The sequence below is a fragment of the Hemicordylus capensis genome, chromosome 2 (genome assembly GCF_027244095.1).
Source record: "Hemicordylus capensis ecotype Gifberg chromosome 2, rHemCap1.1.pri, whole genome shotgun sequence".
Classification (NCBI taxonomy): Eukaryota; Metazoa; Chordata; class Lepidosauria; order Squamata; family Cordylidae; genus Hemicordylus; species Hemicordylus capensis.
The window spans coordinates 226,949,620-226,977,537 of NC_069658.1; the positions used below are offsets into that span (position 1 = coordinate 226,949,620).

General features: G+C 47.0%; 1 protein-coding gene across 2 annotated transcripts; it reads right to left on the reverse strand.

Annotated features, from left to right (window-relative positions):
* Window positions 1-1,253: 1,253 nt before the first annotated feature.
* Window positions 1,254-27,918, reverse strand: LOC128347022 (zinc finger protein ZFP2-like). Of its 2 annotated transcripts, none has more exons than XM_053301020.1 (6): window positions 25,996-27,918; window positions 25,302-25,425; window positions 23,836-23,918; window positions 22,849-22,975; window positions 21,887-22,660; window positions 1,254-2,675 (listed from the first exon to the last, which is right to left on the reverse strand). In XM_053301020.1, exons 1-6 carry the CDS (start codon window positions 26,419-26,421, stop codon window positions 1,855-1,857), a joined length of 2,355 nt encoding a protein of 784 aa, XP_053156995.1. In that variant the 5' UTR covers window positions 26,422-27,918; the 3' UTR covers window positions 1,254-1,854. The 2 variants fall into 2 exon arrangements, with proteins under 2 accessions (XP_053156995.1, XP_053156994.1); XM_053301019.1 differs by lacking the exons at window positions 21,887-22,660; window positions 22,849-22,975; window positions 23,836-23,918; window positions 25,302-25,425; window positions 25,996-27,918 and adding exons at window positions 8,593-8,719; window positions 9,309-9,394; window positions 9,652-9,772; window positions 12,090-12,605; window positions 12,713-12,844 and having other exon boundaries at window positions 1,254-2,903.

Sequence of the window (27,918 nt, forward strand, 5' to 3'; positions counted from 1 at the left end):
CCGCACAGAGCATCTGAGCGCTTACCTCCCCCCCACCCCGGCTTCTGCCCCAGTCTCTGCTTCTGGGCCCAGCCACCTCTCCTCCCCACTGCCACTTCTGCCCCCCTTTCTTTTCCCCCTCCTGGGTCTTGCCTCCGCGGCCGGCCAGGCTGGGCCTGCCACCTCTGGCCTCCATGGCTGGGCTGCCGCGGCAACCAATCCTCCTGGGTGCGCCTCAGCCAATTAGGGACATCCTCCACCCAGCCAATCAGCTGAGCTCTGGGATGCACATTCCAAGGCACACCCAGGAGAATTAATATAATAGACCCATCTAGGGATGTGCACGGTCCGGAGCAGTCCGGACCGGCACCGAAGGGGGGCCTTCCTTTTAGGGGGGAGGGCTTGCTTACCCTTCCCGCCTCTTTGCCCCCGCCAGAGGCCGTATTTAAGAGAGTAACGGGGGCGCTGGAAACCAGCCGCCCCCCACCATCCCGAGCGGATTAGAGGAACTACCACTGCCGCCGCTGTCGCCCGCCCGCCAGCCCTCCCTCCCAGCTGTCCCCCTGCCCGCCCGCCCGCCCGAGTCCTTACCCGATGGCTGCTTTAACCAAAGAGAGGAGCTCACGAACAGAGCTCCTCTCGCTTTGAAATCCTGCAGGTGAGTGAAGGAGGCAGGCTTTGCGCGCACGCATGCGCGTGCCGCAAAGCACGCCGATCGCTGGAGGCCCGGTCTACCCGCCAGGAAAAGGCCGGGTAGACCAGGCCTCCGATCGCCGGAGGCCGGGTAGACCGGGCCTCCGGCGATCGGAGGCCTGGTCTACCCGGCCTTTTCCTGGCGGGTAGACCGGGCCTCCAGCGATCGGCGTGCTTTGCGGCGCGCGCATGCGTGCGCGCAAAGCCTGCCTCCTTCACTCACCTGCAGGATTTCAAAGCGAGGGGAGCTCTGTTCGTGAGCTCCTCTCTTTGGTTAAAGCAGCCATCGGGTGAGGACTCGGGCGGGCGGGCGGGCAGGGGGACAGCTGGGAGGGAGGGCTGGCGGGCGGGCGACAGCGGCGGCAGTGGTAGTTCCTCTAATCCGCTCGGGGCGGGGGGGCGGCGGGGGCGGCTGGTTTCCAGCGCCCCCGTTACTCTGTTAAATACGGCCTCTGGCGGGGGCAAAGAGGCGGGAGGGGTAAGCAAGCCCTCCCGCCCTTAAAGAAATACCCCCCACCCGGACCCGAACCAGCCCAGTCCCGAACTGGTCCGGCAGTTCGGCCATTCTTTAGAATGGCCTCCGGACCGGTTCGGACACACCCCTAGATCCATCCCTGTAAAGGCAGGAAAACTGTGCTAAGTGAAGGGAAGCTAGCCACAGGAATAGTCAGATGCTCAAGAAGTTTGTTTCTAGCACTCACTAATAGTCTGATGTCATTAGAAGTATCTGCCACTTGATGAGCATTTCTAGATTTCCCCTCCCACTGTACGAATTCTCTCTTTGTACTAAAAGTCTAGTCAAGCTTCCCTCTATTTATGAAGCATTGCCTACAGGTGAATCATTGGATATGAAGCTCTGTGGGAGTGTGGAAACAAGGAGTCTGTGGGAGGAGAGCTGATCTTGTGGTAGCAAGAATGCATTGTCGCCTTAACTTAGTAGGGTCTGCCCTGGTTTGCATTTGAATGGGTGACTACATGTGAGCACTGTAAGATATTCCCCTATAGGATAGGTGTGCTCTGGAAAGAGCACCTGCATGCTTGCATTCAGAAGGGTCCAAGTTCCCTTCCTGGCAGATCCTAGATAGGGCTGAGAGAGACTCCTGTATGCAACCTTGGAGAAGCCGCTGGTAGACAATACTGAGCTAGATGGACCAATGACCTGACTCGGTATAAGGAAGCTTCCTATGTTCCTAAAATCTGTGGTCTATCACAACTTGTTTCCACACTCCAGGCATTCCTGTTATCCATAGGATGCCTTCCTGCATGGATTCTTTGATGCCTTGTGAGATTTATCTTCTGACGGAAGCTTTTTCCACACACTGAGCATTGATGAGGTTTCTCCCCTGTGTGGGTTTTTTGATGGCAAGTAAGGCTGGAGCTGCGGCTGAAGCTCTTTCCACATTCCAGACATGTATAGGGTTTCTCTCCTGTGTGGACTCTTTGATGTTCATGCAGGTTTGAACTCTGGCTGAAGCTCTTTCCACACACCAAGCAAGTATAGGGTTTCTCCCCTGTGTGAATTCTTTGATGTTCAGTAAGGTCAGAGTTCTGCCTGAAGCTCTTTCCACACACTAGGCATGTAAATGGCTTCTCCCCGGTGTGCGTTCTGTAATGTGAAGTTAGAATAAAACTGAGACTGAAGCTCTTCCCACACACTGAGCACTTATGTGGTTTCTCACCTGTGTGGACACTTTGATGACTAGTAAGGTGTATCTTCTGAGTAAAGCTCTTTCCACACTCCAAACATTTATATGGCTTTTCCCCTGTGTGGATTCTGTAATGTGAAGTTAGGGTGATGCTGAGCCTGAAGTTCTTTCCACACTCTGAGCATGTATATGGCTTCTCCCCTGTGTGGATTCTCTGATGCCTTGTAAGGTTTATCTTCTGACTGAAGCTCTTTCCACACTCTGAACATTTAAATGGCTTCTCTCCTGTGTGGGTTCTTTGATGGTAAGTAAGACTTGAGCTGTAGCTGAAACTCTTTCCACACTCTGAACATATATGCAGTGTCTTCCCTGCAGGAGTCTTTTGAGGTGTGCTAAGGTTTGGTTTACTGGCTAAGGTTTTTGCACATGGAAGAAATTCATTCCTGCTTGTTGCTTTGTGGCCTTCTTGCTGTACTGGAACATCAAGAAAACTAGCTTCATCAAGAATAAGGGCTTCTTTTCTCCCCTTCTGACTGGCTTCTGTTTTCTGCTCTTCATCCTTTTTCTCCTTCTCCCTTCCATTGCCTGTAGGAAAAGAGGGGAAACTGATGAGGGAGAAATGGAGCCTCAAATCGAGGATTGAATCCAATCAACTTCTGTGTAAATAACAGACTAGAACAGATTGAGTAGTGAGGCAAATTCTGCCAGGTATTACATACTAAGGTCTTTCATATGACCATCTGGGGGTGTCTTGGAGAGGAAATAACCCCTACACAGATGATCCCACAGATGATCAGAGCCTCCATTTGGCTCTGGTCACTACCAGACTGCATCAAATTCTTTGTGTATGAGGATAAAAAGGGAACTAGGTCCTCCAAGTATCCCATAATGCACTGCATTCCCTGTTGAGAGGCAACTCTCAGTACAGCAGCAGCTAGCCTCAGACTGGCCCCTCTACCCACAAAACCCTATGATAAACATGGCTGCCAGCAGCTGGGAACAGTTTTGAACAGCGAGTTCAAAACACAGTCAAACTCTGAGGTAGGGCTGATTGTTAAAACCAAGGTTAAAAAGTCAGGCTACCCACATTTCAGAGGGCTGATTTGGAGGGCTTCCCATGAGTTCTCATGAGCAGCAAATGCTGGTGTGCTGCCTTCCACTTTTATGCTGCTGATTGTGAGAACAAGCTCTGTCTCTTTTGATGGGCGTGAACTAGAATTCAGTGCAGAGGGACTTAAGGGGTTTAGAGGCAGTGTGCAGGAGAAGGGACATGACTTCAGCTCCTGCTTTGGGGCTTCCCAGAGGCATCTGGCTGGCAGGGCTGTGCATCAGGCACTCTGATCCCAATGAATCTACAGCACTCCCTCTCCCCTGGTACCGTGCGGAGGTGGCTGCTCAAACCACAGGCATCTCCATGTGCAGTTCCTCGCATTTCTATTGCTTGGAAGGAGGTGGTCCTTCTACTGGAATTAAAGCCCTCCAAGCCAACAATAATGGTATTCAGGGGAATCTGGGAAGTGTAGTTGTCCCATGAGGAAAGCACTGGGAGGAACTACACTACCCAGTTGTCGCTGCAGGCTCCATTTCTAGTAGAAGAGGCACTATCCGTGCTAGAAATGCGAGGAACCGAATGGAGATGGATGTGCTGGTGCTGGTGGTGGTTGCGCTGCAAATTAATGGGGATGGGAGTGTCAAATGCACAGCCCAATTGGTTGGTCATTGTGAGAAACAGAATGCTGGACTAGAGTGCCCTTGGCCTGGTCCAGCAGGGAGCTCTTATGGATTTAAGATGGGCCATCAGCAGCTTCATAAGTTGGGATCAGTGTTTCCTGTAACAGGGATTCCCATATGTTGTTGACTACAGCTCCCATAATCCCCAGCCAAAGCTCCCATAATCCCCAGCCAAAGCTCCCATAATCCCCAGCCAAAGCTCCCATAATCCCCAGCCAAAGGCCATTATAGCTGGCGATGCTGGGAGTTGTAGTGAACAACGTCTAGAAGTCACTGTTAAAGTGAACACTTGTTGGCATGCTCAGTAAGAGCTGGCTGTTTCCCATAGATACGCCCCACAAAGTCTGGACACAAGTGACCCTACTTATAACCTTCTCCTTACCCAACTGACAAGAGTTCCTGCAGCTGTTCCTTGGCTATTTCCCCGCCCTCAACAGATGCCTTAAGAATCAGGTGGACAACTTTCAACCAGAGGATATTATTAATGTGTGTATACAGGAGAGCATCGAAAACTGCAGGTCTAACACCTACAGTTTTGTCTTTTTGTGGGCAACTTGCTGGTACACATATTTTCTTAGAGCAGGGTAGTTTGGGTCTTTCACACGATCTTCTAGTTGGGATTTAAAAGTTAAAGGGAAAACCCTTTAAGAGCCTGCGTGATGTAGTGGTTAGAATGCTGGACTAGGACTGGGGAGACCCAAGTTCAAATCCCCATTCAGCCATGATACTTGCTGGATGATTCTGGGCCAGTCACCTCTCTCTCAGCCTAACCTACTCCACAGGGTTGTTGTGAGGAGAAACCTAAGTATATAGTACACCGCTCTGGGCTCCTTGGAGGAAGAGTGGGATATAAAATGTAAGTAAATTTTAAAAAATAAAACTTACAAATGACCAAAACTACCCCCAGTAACTAAAGCTCTGTACTGCAAATCAGCTGTGAAGGGTTTGGGGATTGAAAAGTTAAAGCACAGCCTGTAACGCTTTTCAACTCAGAAGAGGCTTGGATAACCCCTTTAATTTTTAAATCCACACTCTTTCCCACCTGGGAAGCTGTACAGACAGTTAATTTGGTGTGGGTTTCCCATTCACGAGTTTGGGGGTTTGAAAGTTAAATTCCAAATCCTATGAATGAGCAGCCTGCGTCGCTTCCCTCAATAACCGAAACCCATTTTCATTCATTCATTCATTCATTTGATTTCTATACCGCCCTTCCAGAAATGGCTCAGGGCGGTTTACACAAAGAAATAACAAACAAATAAGATTGATTTTTTCAGTTAGGTTTTTTCAGTTAGGATTTTTTCAGTTAGGTTTGAAAATCATGGTTTTAACTTTCACAGCAATTTTGTAGAATATTACCCCGATGATATTCAAAGGTCTGCAGTATATCAGTTTCAAACAAAAAAGGGTTCTTAAAGTGGTTTGCATAGAAAAAGCAACAAGATGGTTCCCGGCTCTAAAGGGGCTCCCCATCTAAAACAGGGGTTCTCAGCCTTGGGTCCCAGCTGTTGTTGGACTACGATACCCATCATTCCCAGCCACAGTAGCCTTTGGTAAGACATTGTAATCCAAGAACATTTGCGGGCAGACTCAATGCTGAGAACCGCTTACCCAAAAGAAGCATAAGGGAGACACCAGCAACAGAGATGCTCTTCTGTGGCTGGACTGAGAGAGTTGGTCTGCTCATGCTGAATATGACAGAGTCACAATCTGGATAGTGTACACCACCTAGAGGTGGTATATAGATATGATGAATGAATGCATTTTTAAAAGGTGCCTCTTTGCTCAGTTAGCAGAGGTGAATGTCTGAGGACAACACATCGTGTGAAAAGCCTGAAAAAAAGCTCCCCGCCACCCCATCAGATCTCCTGAAGATCTCTCATCCTCATCAAAGCCCTTGTCTTCCAGACAAGAGAGGAGGTCAGGTTTGGAATCCAAAAGTCCTTTTTGGCAGAAAAGAAACAGAGAAGTTATCTGGGGCACTTTTGACCACAACAAATATTCAGAGAATACAAACCAGCCTGTCTGAACCCTCCTCTCCTTCCCACCACATGAAGGGATAAGAAGAGATGTCAAGGACTTTTAACGCTTTGCACTGGGGGTGCACTGGAGTGGTGGTGATTACAGAGGCAGAAGATTTAAGCCCTGTTCAGACATTACGTTGCACCTGCCTTCAGATGTCTGAACACACGTACATGTCTTTGAGTGATGACTGTACCTTTGTTCATTTTAAAAGTCAATGTGGCTACAGGGTCCTCAAAATGCAGTATACAGATAGGGAGGGTAATGCTGTGCAAAATAATATGGCAATAACTGTATCTGTGTCCATAGATAGTACCAGCGCTGAACATAACATGTGATTAGGAGGACTAAGACTTTTTAATTCTTAGGCACTGGTGTGCAGCTGTAGTGATTTGGAACAGGAAAACTGAGTCCTGTCAGAAAGTGGCTGCCAACTGCCCACTGGGCGTTGAAATCCCACTGGGAAGGCAGCGATGGAGAAGAAGCTGGGAGATCACTTCTTGGCCACAACAAGGGAAGGGAAGCCCAACTTGGCTCCCCTTCCCCTGCTAACTGAGCCTCCCTAATCCTAATCCTCACTGAGCAAAGAGGCACCTTTTTAAAGTGGTGATTGTCTTTTTGAGCAGGGGGAGAGCAACTGGCCCAACCCTTCCCCAGCACAACCTCCCTCCAGAGGTGGTTGCTGGTGTCTATCTTATGTTTCTTTTTAGATAGTGAGCCCTTTGTGGACAGGGATCCATCTTTATTTATTTATTTATATTTCTCTATGCCAACCATTTTGGGAACTTTTGTTGATAAGTGGTTTATAAATATTTGTTGTAGTAGTAGTTGTGGGAAACTCCCACTTAGGTCTTTGCCAGGAGCATTTCCAGACAGGAAGCTCTACTACAGGTTTACTGCGAGTTCAAATTTGCCCCAAAATCCAACACAAAAATTGGGGTTTTTTTACCCTGGACATAAATCGGGCGACATTCCAAAATGCAATGGAAACCTCAAATCATGTCTGCAGTGCTCCCCAATAGTTCACAGGGACTTCAAGGTAAATTTGGTTGATATGTGAATGCAAACCTACCATTCCGGAAGAGAAGCGAGCTAAATGCCCCATCTGGAAATACTCCAGGGCACTTTCCAGATTGCATGCTACAACAGTGTCCCTACATGTCTGCTAAGTGTGCCTGTTTCAACATCGCAATCCCTTTGCTGTCAGCAAGCTGCCATTCACATTTCCAATGCCTTCTTTCGGGTTTTATCTTTGCGTGTTAGTGTTACAATGTTGTATGTGTGTTGCAGGAAAATAGCTGTGTTTTCCTGTTGTAGGAGGGCTTAGGAGGTTTGAGCAAGCTAGAAAAGACTGCTCCCCCTCCTGGTGACTTTGCACAACGACCTTTATTCGTGTTTTCAATACGAGACTGCTAGGCCAAAGCATGTTGCCACTGTAGAGATCACAGTCTCAAGTCAATGTGGAAGACGCCAAGGAGGTGGCATCCAAGTTTGGCAACTAATGTAGCTACAATAAGACTAAAAGGAAACGATTAAGTGAGGTGTGAAAAATGTGTCCACAGAAATATGGTTAAAAAATGTTCTTTTCTATATTTTGCTTGGTCTGGGGGGTTAGTGAGTTCAGTATAGCAGCTGTTGTCAGGCATCTGGAGTGACAGGAGGAGTTCTATAGAACTGAAGTCTACTGAAGTGTCAGCTGAAAGATCACTGTCAAGGAAGAAGCGGAGGGTGGGGAGGGACTCAGAATGAAGGAGAGTAAACTGTATATTTCTTGGAAAAGATCAACCGTTTGATTATTTGTTTCACAAAAACAAATCCTCTTTATTAAAAAAAAAAATTGGTACTTTCTCTATTGGAGTAACACTCCATGCCTATAGCATCCCCCCCGCTGTCAAGGGCAGTAGAAATCACAGAAGGGGACGACTGAAGATAAAGGGGGGAACCAGAGACAGGAATCGTCAGCTGAGGCCACAGTCCTCCTCCCAGCCTGGCAGAGGGGGGCATGAGGAGAGCTGGTCCAAGAGGAGAGCTGGTCTTGCGGCAGCAAGCATGACTTGTCCCCTTAGCTAAGCAGGGTCCACCCTGGTTGCATTTGAATGGGAGACTAGATGTGTGAGCCCTTTAAGATATTCCCCTCAGGGGATGGGGCTGCTCTGGGAAGAGCATCTAGGTTCCACGTTCCCCCTCTGGCATCTCCAAGATAGGGATGAGAGAGATTCCTGCTGCAACCTTGGAAAAGCTACTGCCAGTCTGTGTAGACTATACTGAGCTAGATGGACCAATGATCTGACTCAGTATATGGCAGCTTACTATGTTGCTATGAAGCAGCTGTTCCAGTTATAGGGTCTTTCGCCTGATTAGCTCCAGTTGAAAAAGCGACAGATGAATTTAACAGATAAGTAAACAGAGCATCCAAGGAACATGGACCAGCCACTGATGTCCTCCCTAAAATTCATTTAGGCCAGCAATAGAGGCAAGTCCTACATCTGGCATCTATCTAACAAGGGTCAAGAGGGAGCCTTACCCAGGGAGGCCAGATGCCCAGAATTCTCCTCCATGACTTCTCCGTGCAGAGCCTTTTGGTCCGCACCCAGCAGAGCCCACTCCTCCTCCACGAAGTACACGGCCACCTCTTCCCAGGTCACCGGACCCTGAAGGAAGAAGGAAATGTTTTCTCTACACAGCGGTGGCAAAGAGAGGCGGTTGAAGGAGGTTCTTTAGCAGAATCTAGAACAGACCTGCTTAACTTAGGCCTCCCAGCTGTTTTTGGACTTCGACTCCCATAATCCCCAGCCACAGTGGCCAACAGCCAGGGATTATGGGAGTTGTAGGCCAACATCGGCAGGAAGGCCGAAGTTGAGCAGGCCTGATCAAGAAGAATCCTGCAGAGCCAGTGTGGTTAAGTGGCTAGAGTGCTGGACTAGGACCAGGGAGAGCCAAAACCAAATCCCCAGTCAGCCATGAAAATTCCTTGGGTGACTTTGGCCAACCGCTTATCTCTCAGCCTAACCTACCTCATAGGGTTGTTGTGAAGATATCATGCTGGTCTCCATGGAAGAAGAGTGGGATATAAATGTAAAAATAAAGACAGCCTCCCCAATTCCCTCTGTTGCATTCAAAGCCCTCCTCGAGGGCAGCTTTGATGGAAAGAAGTAAGGGAACGTGACAGATGCTTTCAGGGCCAGGAAGATGCATAGACGACCAAGTCCCTGCCCATCTCCCCACTCCTCCTTCTCTTACCTGCTCTGGGGACGCCACAGCAACCGCTTCCATCCCAGCACGAGGGGGAGGGGGCCTTGGATGAAGCACCAGGGTCATCCCGCTGCCTGGGAGGGAGACAAAGGAAGTGGGGAGATCTCTGGATCTGCTAAAAATGGCTGCATTTCTTTCCTGGAGTGGAATCAGTTGGTTTCCATACTGCTTTGGGTCACCATTCAAGTTACAAGGTCTGAAACTCCTGACATTGTGAGAGAGGCATTTCCCCCCACACACACACACGGTGAAAGCAGGACATAAAAATGAAAGTTATCTGGCATATTTGAGAGAGGGGGGCCATGCTCAAATGCGCCACCTGGGTCCTTACCTAGAGAGGCGGCTTCTCTCTCATCCTCCTGCACGATCCACTTGCACATAGGCTGTGGCTTGGCACAGGATGGAGCCTTCTCTGCCTCATGGAAACTGGTGGCCACTTTGGCTAACATTCCCTGGAACAGACGTGAGAGAAGATCCCAGCCAGGGAATGCAGGAAATTAATGGATTTATTGATTAGGAACCTAAATAGATTAGAATTAGGGATGTTTATAAATATAGATAGATATAGATATATCCCACACTTTCACCACAAGTACAAGATGGGTAGAGAGGGTTCCATTCCCACCTATTACCGCGGATAATGAAACCGAGAATAAAGAGACCTTAACCCTAGAGGAACTGGGGGGCGGGTAGTTTCCTGAGCACAATGAAGTGTGCCAAAAATCACAAGAAAAAGGGGCGGTGCCTGAAATACCTGAAGTACCTTGCTCTCCAGTAATGCCCCCTAAACCTGCAAATCTTCCAATTTTTGGCTGTTTTTTTTTGTTTGGATGGGGGAAAGAGCCACAAAATGGCTCTGCTAGAAAATGGTGGTGAGATGACACTGGAAGTCATTTCCAGCCACTCAGGAACAGCAGGTTGGTGAAAATAGCCCTATTTTCACCCTGTGGATAAGGAAGCTAGGTCCCTATGACCCTCCCAAAATAGGGCTGAGAGAGATTCCTGCCTGCAACCTTGGAGAAACCGCTGCCAGTCTGTGTAGACAATACTGAGCTAGATGTACCAACATCTGAATCAGAATAAGGCAGCTTCCTATGTTCACTGGATACGTGAACCAGTGGATAAAGAGGGTCTACTGTACTCTCAGGGCAGCTATTACACACATATTAATAAATGTGCATATGTCACTATAAAGTTACAATAGCTTCATCTCTTCAAGAGAGTTTATAGGAACACAGGAAGCTGCCATATACTGAGTCAGACCGTTGGTCTATGTAGCTCAGTCTTGTCTACACAGACTGGGAGCAGCTTCTCTAAGGTTGCAGGCAGGAATCTCTCTCAGCCCTATCTTGGAGATGCCAGGGAGGGAACTTGGAACCTTCTGCTCTTCCCAGAGCGGCTCCATCCCTTGAGGGGAATATCTTACAGTGCTCACACTTCTAGTCTCCCAATCATATGCAACCAGGGCAGACCCTGCTTAGCTAAGGGGACAAGTCATGCTTGCTACCACAAGACCAGCTCTGCTCTCAGTTCAGTGGTGGAACATGTTCATAACATATGAAATGGCAGTGAGCAGCCTCCTCCATTACAGGCCAGTTCTTGTGAACATTAATGCAATTTGCGCAGTAACTCCTTCACGGTGAAAAGGTCATACCAGATCCTGGATCAGCCCTTGTGTGGGTCCATGACAGATTTGACCCTATCATGGCACTGGCCTGGGACCCAACCATTGGAAGGACTCCACTCCAATATGAAATATGCAGCTGTGGTCCTAATTCTACCTGATCCACAGCTCCACCAAGAGAGGACTGTGTGTGCATTTGTGAATCCAACTAATAGGTTGTGAACAGGTGGACGCTGCAAGTTAAATTCATGGAGTAGAGGAGGGAAGGGGCGGAGGAGTTCAGGTGGGAGGCAGGGAATGTGAGGATTCTGTCGATCCTTTATTGTTATCGTAATGGGAAAACCCAGCAAAACCTAAAATGGGGTGTGGGCATAAATGGGTAAAAGATGAAACAGTGTCACACCAGAACATTGACAAAAATAAGATCATTTGAAGAGGTCTGAGGAAATGAAAATGGTTTTGCTGGGTCTCGGAAAGAGCTGAGATCAGGCACCAGTTGACCCTCCCTGGAGAAAGCATGAAATCACTAGTTGGGTGCCACAGCAAAGAAGCCCCTCCTGGGGCAGCACAAGATACTTGGAGGGGGTGGTGAAGTTCGAGAGTGGGAGAGGATCCTGGTCCAAGGACCGCTAGAGCCACTCTCTCCTCCCAGCAGCAGAGGCTGAGGAGGGGATGGGGCAGGCAAAGGTCAAGGGGGCACCCATTCTCCATACCTGGGACTCCTTATTCTGCCCTCCAAGCCCTGAAACCCACCAGCATGAGAGTGCAGAAGATGGTCGACTGGGGACCTAATCCAAGACAAGGGATGGAAGAGGACATCTCAAGACTCCCTCCGAAAACCAGAGCAGAAAGCTGGTGCCACTGTGAGCATAGCGGTTTTGATGGCTACAACAGGCAAACTGAACCCGTTTGGAGGAAAGCTCCCTGGCTCTCCTTGCATGAGGATCCTCTTCCTTTCCTGGAAGTAAAGCTCCTTCAAGCATCTTTTGCTCCACCAAGGAAGATTGCCAACTAACATCTCAAACACACACACACACACACACACACACACTCAGACCCCTGGCCCAGGGTTCTTTGGGACACCTCTGGAGGGCTTCTAGCAAAGTTAAGCAGCCAGTGGAGACTTTTAGGAATCCATGACACACCTTCTCTGCCCCTTGGAGCTTCAAGGATGAAACAGACACTCTCGCCAGCTGTTCTTCCTGCTTTATGTCCCATGCCTGGCTCAGGAGGAAACCTTCTGCTAGGGCCACTGCCTGGGAACTGGTCTCTGCTCCACACTCTCTGATCCAGCTCTCCAGCTCTGGGGGCAGGATGGCCAAGAACTGCTCCAGGATCACCAGGTCCAAGATCTGAGCTTTGGTGTGCCTCTCTGGCTTCAGCCACTGGCAGCAAAGATGGTAGAGACTGCTGCAAACCTGTCGGGGCCCCTCAGCCTCCCGGTAGCAAAACTGCCTGAAGCGCAGGCACTGTGCATCTGAGCTGGTAGTGTCCTCTCCCAGGACCTTCTGCACAGTTTTCCCCCAGAATTCCCTTCTGTTTTCAGCATGGATGGCATCAGGGCCTCTTCTTGCTATGGGGCCAGCTGAGTTTTGTTCTTCCATCTTTGATTCCACAGCTACCATCAAGTCTTGTCTGATCTCCTTGCTCGGATGCTTTTCCTGAAGGACAAAAGATAAAAAATAAAAAGGTCAGTATTTGTGGGGTGGGGACCCAATCCTGAAAAGGGAACAAGTCTTTTCCTGTCCTGTGCAAATATTACACTCACCATTAAGTGGAGAGGCACAGAAAAACACACAGAGAAAGGGATGATTCCAACCAGTTACTTGGGCTCCTTCTCCCTGTAAGAAAGTCAGAGGAATGCCAAAACACAGAGAAGGAACTCAGAGAACGGGAGAGCAGGTGGGGAGATTCTCCTCTGAAGAAGCATCGACCACAACGTGCATTTGGTTACAATCACACACAGTTCTGTAGCATTTCTAGCTTGGCCCCAGACCTCGCACTCCACTAGGGTGGTTCACACGATGATGTCTGGGGTAGGAGACACCTTCTACCCTCGTTCCAGGTAATGAGAAAGACATCACTCCTTCCTTTAAGGGGAGTAAGAGGTGGAAATAGATGGCAGAGCTTTCCCCTCTGATGACCTGAAGGTTCTTGTAAAGTTATCATCCACAAAATAACTAATAACTAATAATTTATTTTACTCTTGTGGTTGAGGTACACTGAGGGAGGGAGCATGGTGACGCTCTTCTGGGAGGACGTTTCAAAGCAGGGGCCACAACTAAAAAGGCCCTTTCTCTATTTCCCTTGCTTTGAAACATCCCCCACCCCCAAAGAACTTTGCCATGCTCTCTCCCACAGTGTTCTTAAAAAAAATTAAAAACACATCTTTTTAAAGAGGCTTTTAAATGTTTTATCTACTGCTTATACCGGGTATGTTCTTTAGTTTTTATAGTTCTCAATTTTTAGCTTTTTTTATTTGAAACTTCTGAAAAAATGTAATTTTAAACATGGTTTTGACCAGGGTCTTTTAACTTGTTTAACTATATTAATCTTTTGTTTTACATTGTATTTATTTTATTAATAATGTTAGCCATCCCAAACAGTAGTGCACTGGAAGGGCAGGGTATAAATACTCACATACATACACACACACACACTTTGTCTTTTGATATTTTGTTGTGTTTAAACCTGTATGTGGGTTCTTATCTTATTTATAATTTCTCTGTATCGTAATCAGCTGTGGTGCCACAGTAGGGAAGTCACTTGTCTAGGGAGCAAGAGGCTGTTAATTCAAATCCCCACAGGTGTGCTTCCCAAACTGTGCCTAGTAAATATATTTTTGTTGTCATCTATATTAGGCAACACCTTAAGTGGCACAGCAGGGAAATGCTTGACTAACAAGCAAAAGGTTGAAGGTTTGAATCCCCACTGCTACTATTTATTTAGTGTATTTTTATACCACCCTAACCCAAGGTCTCAGGGCGGTTCACAACAAATAAAAACAGTAAAACACTAATTAAAAACAAAAACAGAAAATTTAAAAGCAAGAAATTTAAAACACAGTTTAAAATTTTAAAACAATATCCTAAAAACAACACTAAAACAATCAAAAACAATATCAAAAGCATGGGTGAACAAATGTGTCTTTAAAGACTTTTTTAAAATTGTCAGAGATGGCGAGGCTCTTATTTCACTAGGGAGTGCATTCCAAAGCCTCAGGGCAGCAACGGAGAAGGCCCGTCCCTGAGTAGCCACCAGACGAGCCGTTGGCAAATGCAGACAGACCTCTCCTGATTATCTCAGTGGGCGGTGGGGTTCATAACAAAGAAGAAGACATTCTCGTAAATACAGAGAAGACATTCTCATAAATACTATATCGGGCAGCAATGATATAGGAAGATGCTGAAAGGTATCATCTCATACTGCGTGGGTGGAGGCAATAGTAAACCCCTCCTGTATTCTACCAAAGAAAACTACAGGGCTCTGTGGGCTCCAGGAGTTGAAATTGACTTGACGGAACACTTTAATGGGGGGAAAGGGGGGTGCTAAATGCTTGACTAACAAGCAGAAGGTTGCCGGTTCGAATCCCCACTGATATGTTTCCCAGACTATGGGAAACACCTATATCAGGCAACAGCGAAATAGGAAGATGCTGAAAGGCATCACCTCATAATGTGCGGGAGATGGCAAGGGTAAACCCCTCCTGTATTCTACCAAAAGAAAACCACAGTGCTCTGTGGGTGCCAAGAGTCGAAATTGACTTGACAGCACACTTTACCTTTACATTAGGCAACAGCGATATAGGAAGGTGCTGGAAGCGGATGCTCACTTCAACTTTAGTGACAACAGCAAAGGCATCATTTCATACTGTGAGGGAGAGAGGCAATGGTAAACCACTCCTGTATTCTACCAAGAAAACCACATGGCTCTGTGGGCGCCACTCACCAGCAGTCGACACTGACTCGACAGCACAATCTGTATTGTAAAGGCAATGTATCTGCAAATTGTGGGGGGGGGGTTGTTGGTTTTTTAAAAAAAAATCTAACCTAACTAACCTATTTCAAGGGCTGGGTATGCTCCCAATCTGCGAGGCTTAGACAAATTCATGGAGGACAAGTCTATCAATGGCTACTAGTCTGGTGGCTACTTCCAGGCAAGATGCCTCTGAATATCAGTTGCAGGGGAGCAATAGCAGGAGAGAAGGCATGCCCTCCCCTCTTGCTTGTGGGCTTCCCAGAGGCATCTGGTGGGCCACTGTGTGAAACAGGATGCTGGAACAGATAGGCCATGGGCCTGATCCTGCTTATATTCTTGTGAGGGGAAAGGAAGGCTCCTTCCAAGATTGTGTACTAAACAGCAGCAGTTGGACAGAGGGCTTTCCCTCCTACCTCATTCAGTAGCTGGGTGCAGCAGTAGGATAAGGCAGGCAGGGAGCCCTCCAACTCAGCTGTGGCTTAGCTCACAATCATGAAAGGAGCCTCTGACCGTCTTTTCTGCAGACGATCCAATATTGGAAGTCTGCACAGTTCCTGAACGAGAGCAGGAGCTTCTACTCTAATAATCACTGTGTGGACTGCCCCACTATCTCCGTCCCTTGAGCTCCTCCCCACCGCCTACAAGTGCGGTGCCTGCTTCACCCTCTGCCCCCCAACAAACCCCCAGCCAGTCATTCTCCTGCCCTACTTCTTTCCATTTCCACTCTGCAAATGCAAACTGGTTTCAGGCAAGTTTCAGTGTATCCACATTTAAAGGAAATGGTCTTGAGTTCCATCCAGAAAAAAACAATCTTTCAATCTCTCCTGGCTGAACAGAGAGGGAGGGGAAAGGAAAGTTCCTGAGGTGGGATTTGTGGAGGATGTCCAGAGACTCCTGCCTGCAACCTTAGAGAAGCCGCTGTCAGTCTGCATAAAGAATACTGAGCTAGATGGACCAATTGTCTGACTCAGTGGAAGGCAGCTTCCTATGACCTAAATGGGACTTACTTCTGAGTAAAATGCACAGGCTTGCATTGGCAAACTTGGGAAGGAGAGCTGGTCTTGTGGTCGCAAGCATCAATTGTCCCCTTTGCTAAGCAGGGTCTACCCTGGTTTGCATTTGAATGGGAGACTGCATGTGTGAGTACTATAAGATATTCCCACAGGGGACGGGACCTCTCTGGGGAGATCATCTGCATGCTTGCATTCAGAAGATTCCAAGCAGCAGTCCCTCTAACAGGGATCCCCAGATGCTGTTGACTACGACGCCCAGAATCCCCAAGCAAAAACCATTGCAGCTGGGGATACTGTGAGTTGTAGTCAACAACTTCTGGGAATCCCTGTTAGTGGGAACATTGGTTTTAGGCAGCTTCCTAGGTTCCTAGATCAGCTGCAAAGGCTGCCTCCTTCTCCCTTTTTCTCTTCTCTACTACAGGCTCCCCGCAGCCAACCAGCAACCACCTCTCAATACATGGGCAGTGGTTTTACTACTAGTTCAGGGGTGGCCCACCTGAAGCTGTGCTATCTGCAGGAGCAATAAATGGTTCCAATGCTCTCAGGCACACCTCCCTGCTCTCTCTTCTCATGTGCCAGGAAAGAGAAAAACCTCATCTAAACCCGGATCCGGCACTCCTAGTGAGGGAACGAGAGGTGAACTGGGAAAAGCCACGTCCTGCCTGGTCTCACCCCTTGGGGAGATTGGGAGAGGTCTAGTGAGTTGAACGTCTAAAGGAAATGGCTCCCCACTAGCTGCTTGGTGAGAAATGGAAAGCGGGAACGGGGAGGGTGGGGCATGGCGTAGCTCAGTACTTGATCATGCACTTTGCATGCACAGGGTCCCTTCCAGTTTAAACTGCCCCCCCCCCTCCTTCCAGATGGTCTCAGATCAGATCTCCATCCCTGCATCTGGGTCCTTTCCAAACTCCGCGCCCCGCTCGAAAAACGTTTGCTCACTTACCGGACCCCTCGGATAGGACTGCAGCTCCTGCGCGTGGGAAAATCCACGGCTCTTTTCCCACGCTGCGGAGGAGGGACGGGAAGTGACTCTTAGCTCACAGCCTCCCAGCCAAACCCCGCTTCCTCTCTAGGAATCTGAATTCTTTTCCATTAACCCTTAAGCGGACTCTCTCCAGGAAAGAAAAAGGACGGATCCCTGGCCCTGGTTCACGCAGATGAGACAGTAAATCCCTTCTGGAAAAGTTTATATGATTATGTGCGAAAAGACAAGAGTATCTCTTCTAAACAGCAATGGGACAAATTGTGGAAATGGACGTTGGACGTAAACTCCCCCCCCAGAACCTGATGTGCCTTGAAGTCCCCCCAGCCCTGAGTTACTGTACTACCTGCATATACTTCATAACCTTGTGGGTTTCCAAATCCTTGTGTGTAAATCTTTGTAGATATATGATGTACAAACAACCACTTTGTATATAATTGTGCTTTGGCAACGTACTGTATGCTTTGGTAGTTTGTTGGTTCAGAAAAAAAATCTTGTCCTATTAAAAGAAAAAAAAAATCTTGTCCTATAGGCGCTGGAGGAAGAAAAGGTGAGGGGATTTCCCCTTAAAGGGATCCTTGGATGCAGGGACGGGGTGCAGGGGGCTGTCTGTCCCGGGAAATCTATTAGGGGAGTCTGAAGGGTAGGGGCGGGGGTGGCCTGGCTGGTCTCCCCCCCCCAGCCCGTAGGCCAGCCCAAAGGTCGTGGGGGAGGGGGGTCACACAAGTTGGGGTGGGCCATGGTCTTTAAAAATAATTTGCAGTCTAGGGCACATACTGAAGTAGTGCAAAAGTCAACAGAAATAGCAGTTTTCGAAATCAATGTCTTTAGTAAATGCAAAAAAAAAAAAATCACATGGCTCAAAGTCATTGGCTTTCCTTCAGCAATTGCAACAGGAGTATGCTTATCAAGGGAGGAGGGCTGTTCTAAGAGAGGAGAGCTGGTCTTGTGGTCAAGTGTGCCCTCAAGTCTGTGTTGCCTCCTGGCGACAACAGAGCCCTGTGGTTTTTCTTTGGTAGAATACAGGAGTGGGTTTACCAATGCCATCTCCCATGCAGTATGAAATGATGCCTTTCAGTATCTTCCTAGATCACTGCTGCCCGATATAGGTGTTTCTCATAGTCTGAGAAACATACCAGCAGGGATTCGGACCAGCAACCTCATGCTTGCTAAGCAAGTCATTTCCAGCTGCATTTCCAGGTGGCTTGTGGTAGCAAGCATGAATTGTCCCCATTGCTAAGCACATCCTCCTTGGTTGCATTTGAATGGGAGACTACATGTATGAGTGTAGCAATAGCTATAGCAATAGCACTTACATTTATATACCGCTCTATAGCTGGAAGCTCTCTAAGCGGTTTACAATGATTTCTTACTTGACAAATGGGTGGGTGGGTTCAAGTTTCTATATTTTCTGAGACAGTGTGAAAGCAAAAATTCTAATACCAAACTCGGAGATTTATAAGCATTGAGAGTTGTCTTTGGACAAATGAGTTTGTTAAGCACACACAAACTTAAAATACCTGTTTACGTAATGGTACAAATCATAAAACATACATACAATGATATCAGAAGGCTATTCTATAATAGCTTCTCTTCCACAAAGTAGCATGTGGCTTGATAAATCAAACCAAATGCAAACTCCCAGTCTCTTTCTTTTAAGAAAATTGTCCCAATAGCACTTTTGCACAGTTCATACCACTCCTACAAGAGGTCTCATGGGTGTGCAGCTGAAACAAAGAAAACTTGATGTGTGACAAGCTGATATGGCTTATCCAGAGTCTCAAACTGGTGCACAACTTGATTGAAGGGAAAATGCAATAAGGAAGCAAGTTCATAAAACACAGAGGGTTTCCAAAATCTCCTATTCCTCTCAGTTCTTGCTGGGGCTGGAACCTCCAGAAGATTCTAAGGACCCTATGAACACACCTCATTACCAGTTAAGAAAGGGGCAGGGAGATCACAACACCCTTTAGTTGCCAAATCCAGGGAGCCTCTATGGTAAATCTATACCATAAACTAACAATAATATGGTAATAATGGTGGAGGTTACATGAGCACTGTAAGATATTCCCCTTAAGGGATGGGGCTGCTGTGGGAAGAGCACTTGCATGCAGAAGGATCCAAGTTCCCTCCCTGGCATCTCCAAGATAGGGCTGAGAAAGACTTCTGCCTACAACCTTGGAGAAGCTGCTGCCGGTCAGTGTAGACAACATTGAGCTGGATAGACCAAGGGTCTGACTCAGCATAAGGCAGCTTCCTATCTTCCTATTTATACTCCATTAATAACAAATAAAAATCCCCATAGCTTAGAACTGCGAACTGTCTTCATTAACCAACTACAACAGAGTATTGTTGTTTATAACAAATAATACCTAATACTCCACATAAATTCAAATATAAATCCACATTAAGCAACGACAACAGGCGTAATAAAGTTTATAATAAAGATTTCCTTGCCTTTGCAGAGAAAGATGAGTTTTAAGACTTTTATTTTATTTATTTATTTATTTTTAAATTTATATACCACCTTTCATTAAAAACAATCCCAAGGCAAACATAGGAACATAGGAAGCTGCCATATACTGAATCAGACCATTGGTCCATCTCGCTCAGTATTGTCTATACAGACTGGCAGCGGCTTCTCCAAGGTTGCAGGCAGGAATCTCTCCCAGCCCTATCTTGGAGATGCCAGGGAAGGAACTTGGAGCCTAGATGCTCTTCCCAGAGCAGTTCCATCCCCTAATGGGAATATCTTACAGCGCTCACACTTCTAGTCTCCCTTTCATATGCAACCAGGGTGGATCCTGCTTAGCTTAAGGGGACAAGTCATGCTTGCTACCACAAGACCAGCTCTCTTCCCATTTACAAAAATTAAAACATATATAATAAAAATGACAGTTAAACGTATTAAGCTAAAAATATGAAAACAAATCTGATTTAAAATATATAAAATACAAACATAAAAACAGTACACAGATAAAGACACACAGAAGCAGCAATAAAACAATCATGTGAAGGCCTGGAAAAAAAGCCAAGATTTAACAAGCTTTCTAAAAACTGATGGAGTCCGAGGAGCAAATGACCACTAGGAGAGCATTCCAAAGTCTGGGGGCAGCAACCTGTAGAAGCTTTTAACCCAGACTAAAAGTATGGCTGCTTGCTGTGATCAAGGCAGGCCCAGGCCTTGTCCAGCGCACAGGTCTGTGTTCCACAGTGAGCAGCCAGATAGCAGCTGGGATGCCCACAAGCAGGAGAGGGCTGTGGAATTCCCCTCTCCTGTCTCGCTCCCCTGGAACTTACATGCAGTGAATGGCATATTCCCTCTGAATTAAGCATGAAAACATTCTTGAACAAATGTGCCTATTTCAAATATCAGGAATACAGAGACCAAGGTAAAAGACAGAGTAAAAGGAAACCATGGATCACCAAGTGTGACATTTCCAGGGAACCGGGTTGATACTAAGTGCACATGCTGCTGTTACCCTGTCCTACATCTATGCCCAATTTCAAAGCCCTATGCCAAGTTATTCCAGGAGATCTAAAGGGCTGGGCATAAACATGGGATGCATTGCCTTTTTTAATGCACACCACTTTTCCTGGCACAGTACACTGGGGGATTCCCCCATGAGTCGGGCACTCGAGACGCCCAACTCTGTTTCTGCTTGGGCTGACTGCTGACGCCCTTCAACCTAGGTAAAAGTCTAGGTCAAAAACTCAGTCTTAGCGGGGAGACGGTGCTAATATCGGCCTCAATCCTGGCGTTTCACATGAGCAGCCCTACCCAGCTCAGGCTTCCCAAACCCGGGTAGGGCTGTTCATGTGAATGGCCTTTCTGTTCCCCCCCGCCCCCCGGATGTTTTAAATAAATAGTTAGTTTGTTAATGCTGTCTGGTTTGTTCCCTGCTCCTCAAATATAGAAAAGTAATTGAAATCTATATGAAAAGAGTTAATATCTGAGTCAGAGTAACGACTGAACAATAGGAACATAGGAAGCTACCATATACTGAGTCAGACCCTTGGTCCATCTAGTTCAGTATTGTCTTCACAGACTGGCAGCAGCTCTCCAAGGTTTTAGGCCAGAGTCTTTCCCAGCCTTGCCTGGAGATGCCTCCAGAGACTGAACCTGAAGCCTCCTTGCAAAGCAGATTAGATGCTCCTGACCTACGGCTCTCAATGGAAGATGCTTAGTGGGAACTAGTTTTCTGTTAAGAGAGGAATGCTGGCACATTTCTCCTAGGATTTTCTGCTTGCTTGGGAGAACTGTTAGAATGAAGGAGGAGTAAATTTAGATAAATGCTAGATAGAATGCCACCCAAGTTTTCTTCTGTAATTCATTATTACTAATGCTCCTTGAAATTATCTTTCATGTAAAGTCCTTTGTAATCAATTATACTCTGGTGTCTTATGCTTTATCTATTTTTAGTAATTTTGGAGAAACTTCTTCTCTCAAGTTCTTATTTGTTAATTGTCAATACAATAGATAACCCTAGGAACACAAAGTCACCTAGTGGTGTTGTATTCTCTGGATGGGTGTCTTGAATGTTATAGTTTAATGATATAGTTTAAGGCTAATCTAAATACTGGAGGTGAGAGGTAATCTACTTAGAGACCATCCATGACAGATGGAAATAAAAGCAAAGAGTATATATATATATTTTAAAAACCTGCTCATAATCTAAGTAAGTGTTTATGCAGATTGAATTTTTGTCATATTTTGAACATTAACGTGGCCACATCCCTGTGTGGATTCTCTGTTGACCATTACCAACTCAGAAAAGCTCTAGTCTATAGTTATTTATATACTTGCACCTAGGTATTGACCCTTTGATATGAAGATCTGTGATCCACTTGAAATTCATTCCACACTCAAGATATTTTAGGAATCACTGGGTTTTTCCTGTGTGAACTGCATTATGTTCATTGAAGCTTGTGTGATTCCTGAAGCTCTTTCCACACTCTGGGCATGTAAATGGCTTCTGAGCCGTGTGCACTCTTTGATGTGTCATAAGGTTTACCCTCTGAGTGAAGCCCTTTCCACATTCAGAGCATGTAAATGGTTTCTCTCCTGTGTGGATTCTCTGATGTCTCCCAAGGTGTGTGCTTCGACTGAAGCTCTTTCCACACTCGGAGCATTGATATGGTTTCTCTGCAGTGTGCATTCTTTCATGGGTCACAAGGTTTATCCGTTGACTGAAGCTCTTTCCACACATTGAGCACTGATACGGTTTCTCGGCAGTGTGCACTCTTTGGTGCGTAATCAGGTTTATCCTCTGGCTGAAACTCTTTCCACACTCTGAGCATACAAATGGCTTCACGGCCGTGTGCACACTTTGGTGTGTAGTAAGGTTTATCCTTTGACTGAAGCTCTTTCCACACTCTGAGCATCTATATGGCCTCTCCCCTGTGTGGATTATTTGATGTCTTTTTAGGTGTGTGCTTCGACTGAAGCTCTTTCCACACTCTGAGCAACTATATGGTTTCTCCCCTCTGTGGATAAAATTGTGATCACTAAGATGCAATTCAGGATTAAAGCTATCCCCACACATATTGGTGATATTCTTTCCCCCCTCTTTCTCTTTTTTCTCTTTGTTTGGGGTTTCACCTCTCTGAGAAGCCAAGGTTTTAGTCCTCCACTTTGGTTTTGCTTCAGTTTTTCTTCTCTTCTCTTCTCCCACTGGCCACCTGACTCCTTCCACAGACTCCCGATGTTGCTTTCTCTTCTTCTTTTTGGTCTCCCAGCCTGCTGAAATAAAAACAGAGGGGAAACTGGTAACAGCCCAAGTGGGAAATTGAGCCTCCAGTGCAGAAACAATGCCAATTAACTGCCATTATGATCAACAGGGTAGAAAGGCCTTGATTGGGAAGCAAATAGCAGCCATAGCAACATCTCCCATCAGCATCTATTGGGCGAGGATGAAGAAGGAGTCTTACCCAAAGAGGCCACGTTCCTATAATTCTCCATCATGACTTCTGTGTATACAGTCCTTTGGGCTGGATCCAGCAGAGCCCATTCCTCCTCGGAGAAATACACAGCCACCTCCTCAAAGGTCACTAGACTCTAACAATAGGGAAACAAGAACATTTTATCATGATAATCCTAAAAGAGAGTAAACACACAACACATAATCAACTTGTGGAATTCTGTGCCACAAGATGTGGTGACAGCCAACAACCTGGATGGCTTTAAGAGGAGCTTGGATAACTTCATGGAGGAGAGGTCTATCAACGGCTACTAGTCGGAGGGCCACCTCCAGCCTCAAAGGTAGGATGCCTGAGTACCAGTTGCAGGGGAGTAACAGCAGGAGAGAGGGCATGCCCTCAATTCCTGCTGTAGGCTTCCAGTGGCATCTGGTGGGCCACTGTGCGAAACAGGATGCTGGACTAGATGGGCCTTGGGCCCGATCCAGCAGGGCTGTTCTTATGTAAAGGTGAGTGGCTGGAGTCCTCTTAGAAGCTTCTTTGGTAGTATTTAAAGTCTTCCTTAAGTGAAACTTTGACAGAAGCAAAGATAAACATAGGAAAGAAAGGATCGGGAGACATGCAGGAGACAGAGGCACCCAAGCTGCTCCCCACCCAAATCCTCAGGGATCCATTCCCTAGGAACATAGGAAGCTGCCATATACGAGTCAGACCGTTGGTCCATCTAGCTCAGTATCGTCTACACAGACTGGCAGCGGCGTCTCCAAAGTTGCAGGCAGGAGTCTCTCTCAGCATCTAGAGATGCCAAGGAGCAATCTTGGAATCTTCTGCATACAAGTGTTCTATCCAGAGCGGCTCCATCCCCTGAGAAAAATATCTTTCAGTGCTCACATGTAGCCTCCCATTCAAATGCAAACCAGGGTGGACCCTGCTTAGAAAAGGGGACAACTCATGCTTACTGCCACAAGACCAGCTCCCCTCCTAAAGAGGAAATCTTACCTGGTCAGGCCACACAGCAACTGTTTCTGCCTGAACACAAACTGGAGATGGCCAAGATTGAAGCTCCAGGGTCATTTCTCCATCTGTAAGGGAGGCAAAGAAGGTGGGATGTGATTTAAATTAAACTTTATTTTTAGATTTTTTAAAAAATTAATTTTTTGTATTGTACATTGTATTTTTCGCTTTGTGTTGTGATTTGTTTGTTTGTTGTGTTTTATGTGTTTTTATTGGATGTTTTTCAATGTGTTGTGAGCTGCCCAGAGAACAATTTGTTATGGGATGGCTACCAAATAAAGTTAGTTATTTAGTTAGTTATTATTTTGCAAGCCTCTTGCATTTCAGTTCCTGGAGTGAAATTAATCTATCTCCATCCACATAGCTTTTGGGCACAGTTCACAATAATAATGGAGTGCTTGCCCAGCTTTAACTGCTACATCAGTGCACTATTTCTGCTTCAGGCAGATGTGGTTTCAGTTATCCATGCCTTAATTACCTCTCATTAATTAAGAATGAGTTTAATTCACCTGCCTTTCAAGAGCCTGCATAAGTTACTTCTGGTGCAAAATGCAGCTGACAGAGTCCTGACAGGCATACAACTCTATCCTTTTTTTTTTTAGATTAAAACCCACAATTATTAGGTTCAAATTAAAACTGAAAATTATAAAAAGCTAAAGAACCTACCAGATATAATGAAATAATAAAAAGCCTCCTTAAAAAGGTGTGTTTTAAGATGGGTTTTTTTAACACTGAGAGAGGGAGCATGGTGAAGCTCTTCAGGGAGGACGTTCCAAAGCCAAGGGGCCACAATCGAAAAGGCCCTGTCTCTAGTCCCCGCCAACTGGATCTCTGTTAGTGGCGGGGTCATGAGCAGGGCCTGAGATGATGAGCGGAGGGCCCTGACAGATTCATATGGGCGAATGTGGTCCAACAGGTACCCCAGCCTCAAGCCGTGTAGAGCTTTAAAGGTCAATACCAGCTCCTTGAATCTAGCCTGGAAGCGGACCGGTAGCCAATGAAGCCAACGCAGGATGGGTGTAATACTCGTGAAGCGACTTGCACCCACGAGCATGCTTGCAGCAGCATTCTGAACCAGCTGAAGCTTCCGAACAGTCTTTAAGGGCAGCCCCACGTAGAGCACATTGCAGTAGTCCAATCTGGATGTTACCAATGCATGGGTGACTTTCAAACAGAAGCTGGATGACCATCTGTTAGGGATGCTGTAGCAGTTTCCTGCACTGAGCAAGGAGTTGGGCTAGAAGCAGTGTTCCCTCTAAAAGGAATCCCCAGAAGTTGTTGACTACAATTCCCATCACCCCCTGCTGCAATGGCCTTTGCCTGGGGATGATGGGAGTTGTAGTCAACAACATCTGGGAATCCCTGTTAGAAGGAACACTGGCTAGAAGACCTCCAAGGTCCCTTCCAAGTCTATCATTCTGTGATCTTAAATTTGCCTCACTAATCCTTACCTAGACAGGTGGGCCCTCTGTCAGCTTCCTGTACAATCCACCTGAACAGCGGACTCTGCCTGATGTCCAATGGCACCTCCTTGGTCTGAAGGAAATCCGTAGCCACTCGGGAGGGTCCTAGCACCTGAAAGATGAGTCAGGTTCCCATAGCACGGCATCTCAGGCTCCCTCCAAGGAAGGAGGCAGGGAAGGGAGGAAATGGTGCAGAAGAAGTGTCTGTGTGGAGCCTGCCTCTCTGCAGCTCCCAGGGTTACCAGTGGAGTTTTGAATGGCTGCTGATATAAAACCTCTGCCTGCCAGAAGGGAAGTGCCTATCTCTGCTTGCAGGGGAATGTCACAGTTCAATTGTCTTTTGTGTGTGTCCCCCCCCCCCGCCCGCCACACAGACACATACACACCCGGCTTCTCCCAGAGGGTTTATTATCCTACACATTCAGATTCAGTGACCAAAGGCGGGGCTTCTCAAACTTTGGTCTTCACATGTTGTTGGATTACAACTCCCAACATTCCCAGCCACAATGGCTGAAGGATGATGGGAGTTGTAGTACAACATCATTTGGGAATCCTCGTTTGAGAACCTCACCCCTAAAGAGTTTGGAGCATCCCTTCTTTGGATGATTTCTAGGGGGGAAACGGAAAACTGATGCAGGTATGTAAGGTAGTATTCCACACATTCTCTCCCCCAGGAACTCACCTGCTGCTCTTCCTGCCTCTTGTCCTCTGCCTGGCTCAAGAGGAAACCTTCTGCCAGGGCCACTGCCTGGGAACTGGTCTCCGCTCCGCATTCTCTGACCCAGCTCTCCATCTCCGGGGGAAGGACAGTCAGGAACTGCTCCAGGATCACCAGGTCCAAGATTTGCAATTTTGTGTGCTTTTCTGGTTTCAGCCACTGACAGCAAAGGCTGTGGAGTTGGCTGCAAACCTCTTGGGGCCCCTTGGCCTGCTGGTAGCAGAACTGCCTGAAGCGCAGGCACTGTGCATCTGAACTGCTGGTGTCTTCTCCCAGGACCTTCTGCTCAGTCCTTTCCCAGAATTCCCCAGTGCTCCCAGCCTGGGGGGCATCAGGGTCTTTTCCAGCTCTGTTTCCTGTGTCAGCACCTGCTGGGCTTAGAGCATCCATTTTCTCTCTCTGTGTGTTCAAATGCAGCTCCTAAAAGGGCAAGGACTGTATGAAGAGACCAGTGTGCAGTCTTGAGAGCCCAAATGCAGACTGATGGCCATGCGCTGCAAGTTATTGTGGTCTCCAGACAAACAGTTCCTGGACAACAAAAGCCAACTGTTTCCAGCTTCTTCTTGAAGGAAAGAAAACAAACCCAAAGAATCAGAGATAGGCACAAGCCAAAACATTGACACTTCTTGGCCTTCACTCAGAAACACCCCTCCCTTTTCATTCTTTAGCAAATTCAGCCATAGGAAGAGTTCTGCATAATTCAAAAGCTTACATACTGCATTACAAAGACTTGTGTGGTCCAATAAAGGCATTATTTTCCTGTGTTTATTATTATTTATTATTATTATTATTAATTATTATTAACATTTTATATTCTGCTCTTGCTCCAAGGAGCCCAGAGCGGTGTACTACATACTTAAGTTTCTCCTCACAACAGCCCTGTGAAGTAGGTTAGGCTGAGAGAGAAGTGACTGGCCCAGAGTCACCCAGCTAGTATTATGGCTGAATGGGGATTTGAACTCGGGTCTCCCCGGTCCTAGTCCAGCACTCTAACCACTACAACACGCTGGCTCTGATGCATATAACTAATCATGAAAAGGTTTGGGCTCCCTGTTCTCTGCCTGAGGAGCCTTTTCACACAACCCCCTTTCCCATGAACTTGCTAGGCTGCTAGAACTTGCCCTTCAGCTACAGACACAGGGACATAGGAAGTTGCCTTATACCAAGTCAGACCATTTGTCCATCTAGTTCAATACTATCTACCCTGACTGGCAACAGCTCCCCAAGGTTGCAGGCAGGGGTCTCTCCCAGCTCTCCCTGGAGATGCTGGCAGGCATTGAACCTGGGATCTTCTGCATGCAAAACAGATGCTCTAGCACTGAGCTATGGCCCCATCCCTCAAGGGGAAGATCTTAGTGCTCACATATAGTCACCCATCCAAATGCAAGCTAGGGCAGAACCTGCTTAGGAAAGGGGGCAATTCATGTTTGCTATTGCAAGACCAGATCTCATCCCCAACTCTCCTGTAGTCTCCCTTAGACTATGGAGGCTGCTTTATATTTATTCTATCTATCTATCTAACTATCTATCTATCTATCCCACCCTTCCAAAATGGCTCAGGGATATATATGAAGTCCATCCCTGGGTCCACCTGTCTACTCCAGGCCTGCTCAACTTCGGCCCTCCTGCAGATGTTGGCCTACAATTCCCATAATCCCTGGCTATTGGCTGCTGTGGCTGAGAATTATGGGAGTTGTAGTCCAAAAACAGCTGGGGGGGCTAAGTTGAGCAGGCCTGGTCTACTCTAACTGACAGCTGCTCTGCAGGTTCTCAGACAGAAAGGAGGGGTCTTTCCCAGCCTAGCCCCCAAAATCCTTTTAGCTGGAGGTGTCTGGCATGGAACCTCAGTCCTTCATCATGCATTTTCTGCCACTAAGCTGTGGTCAA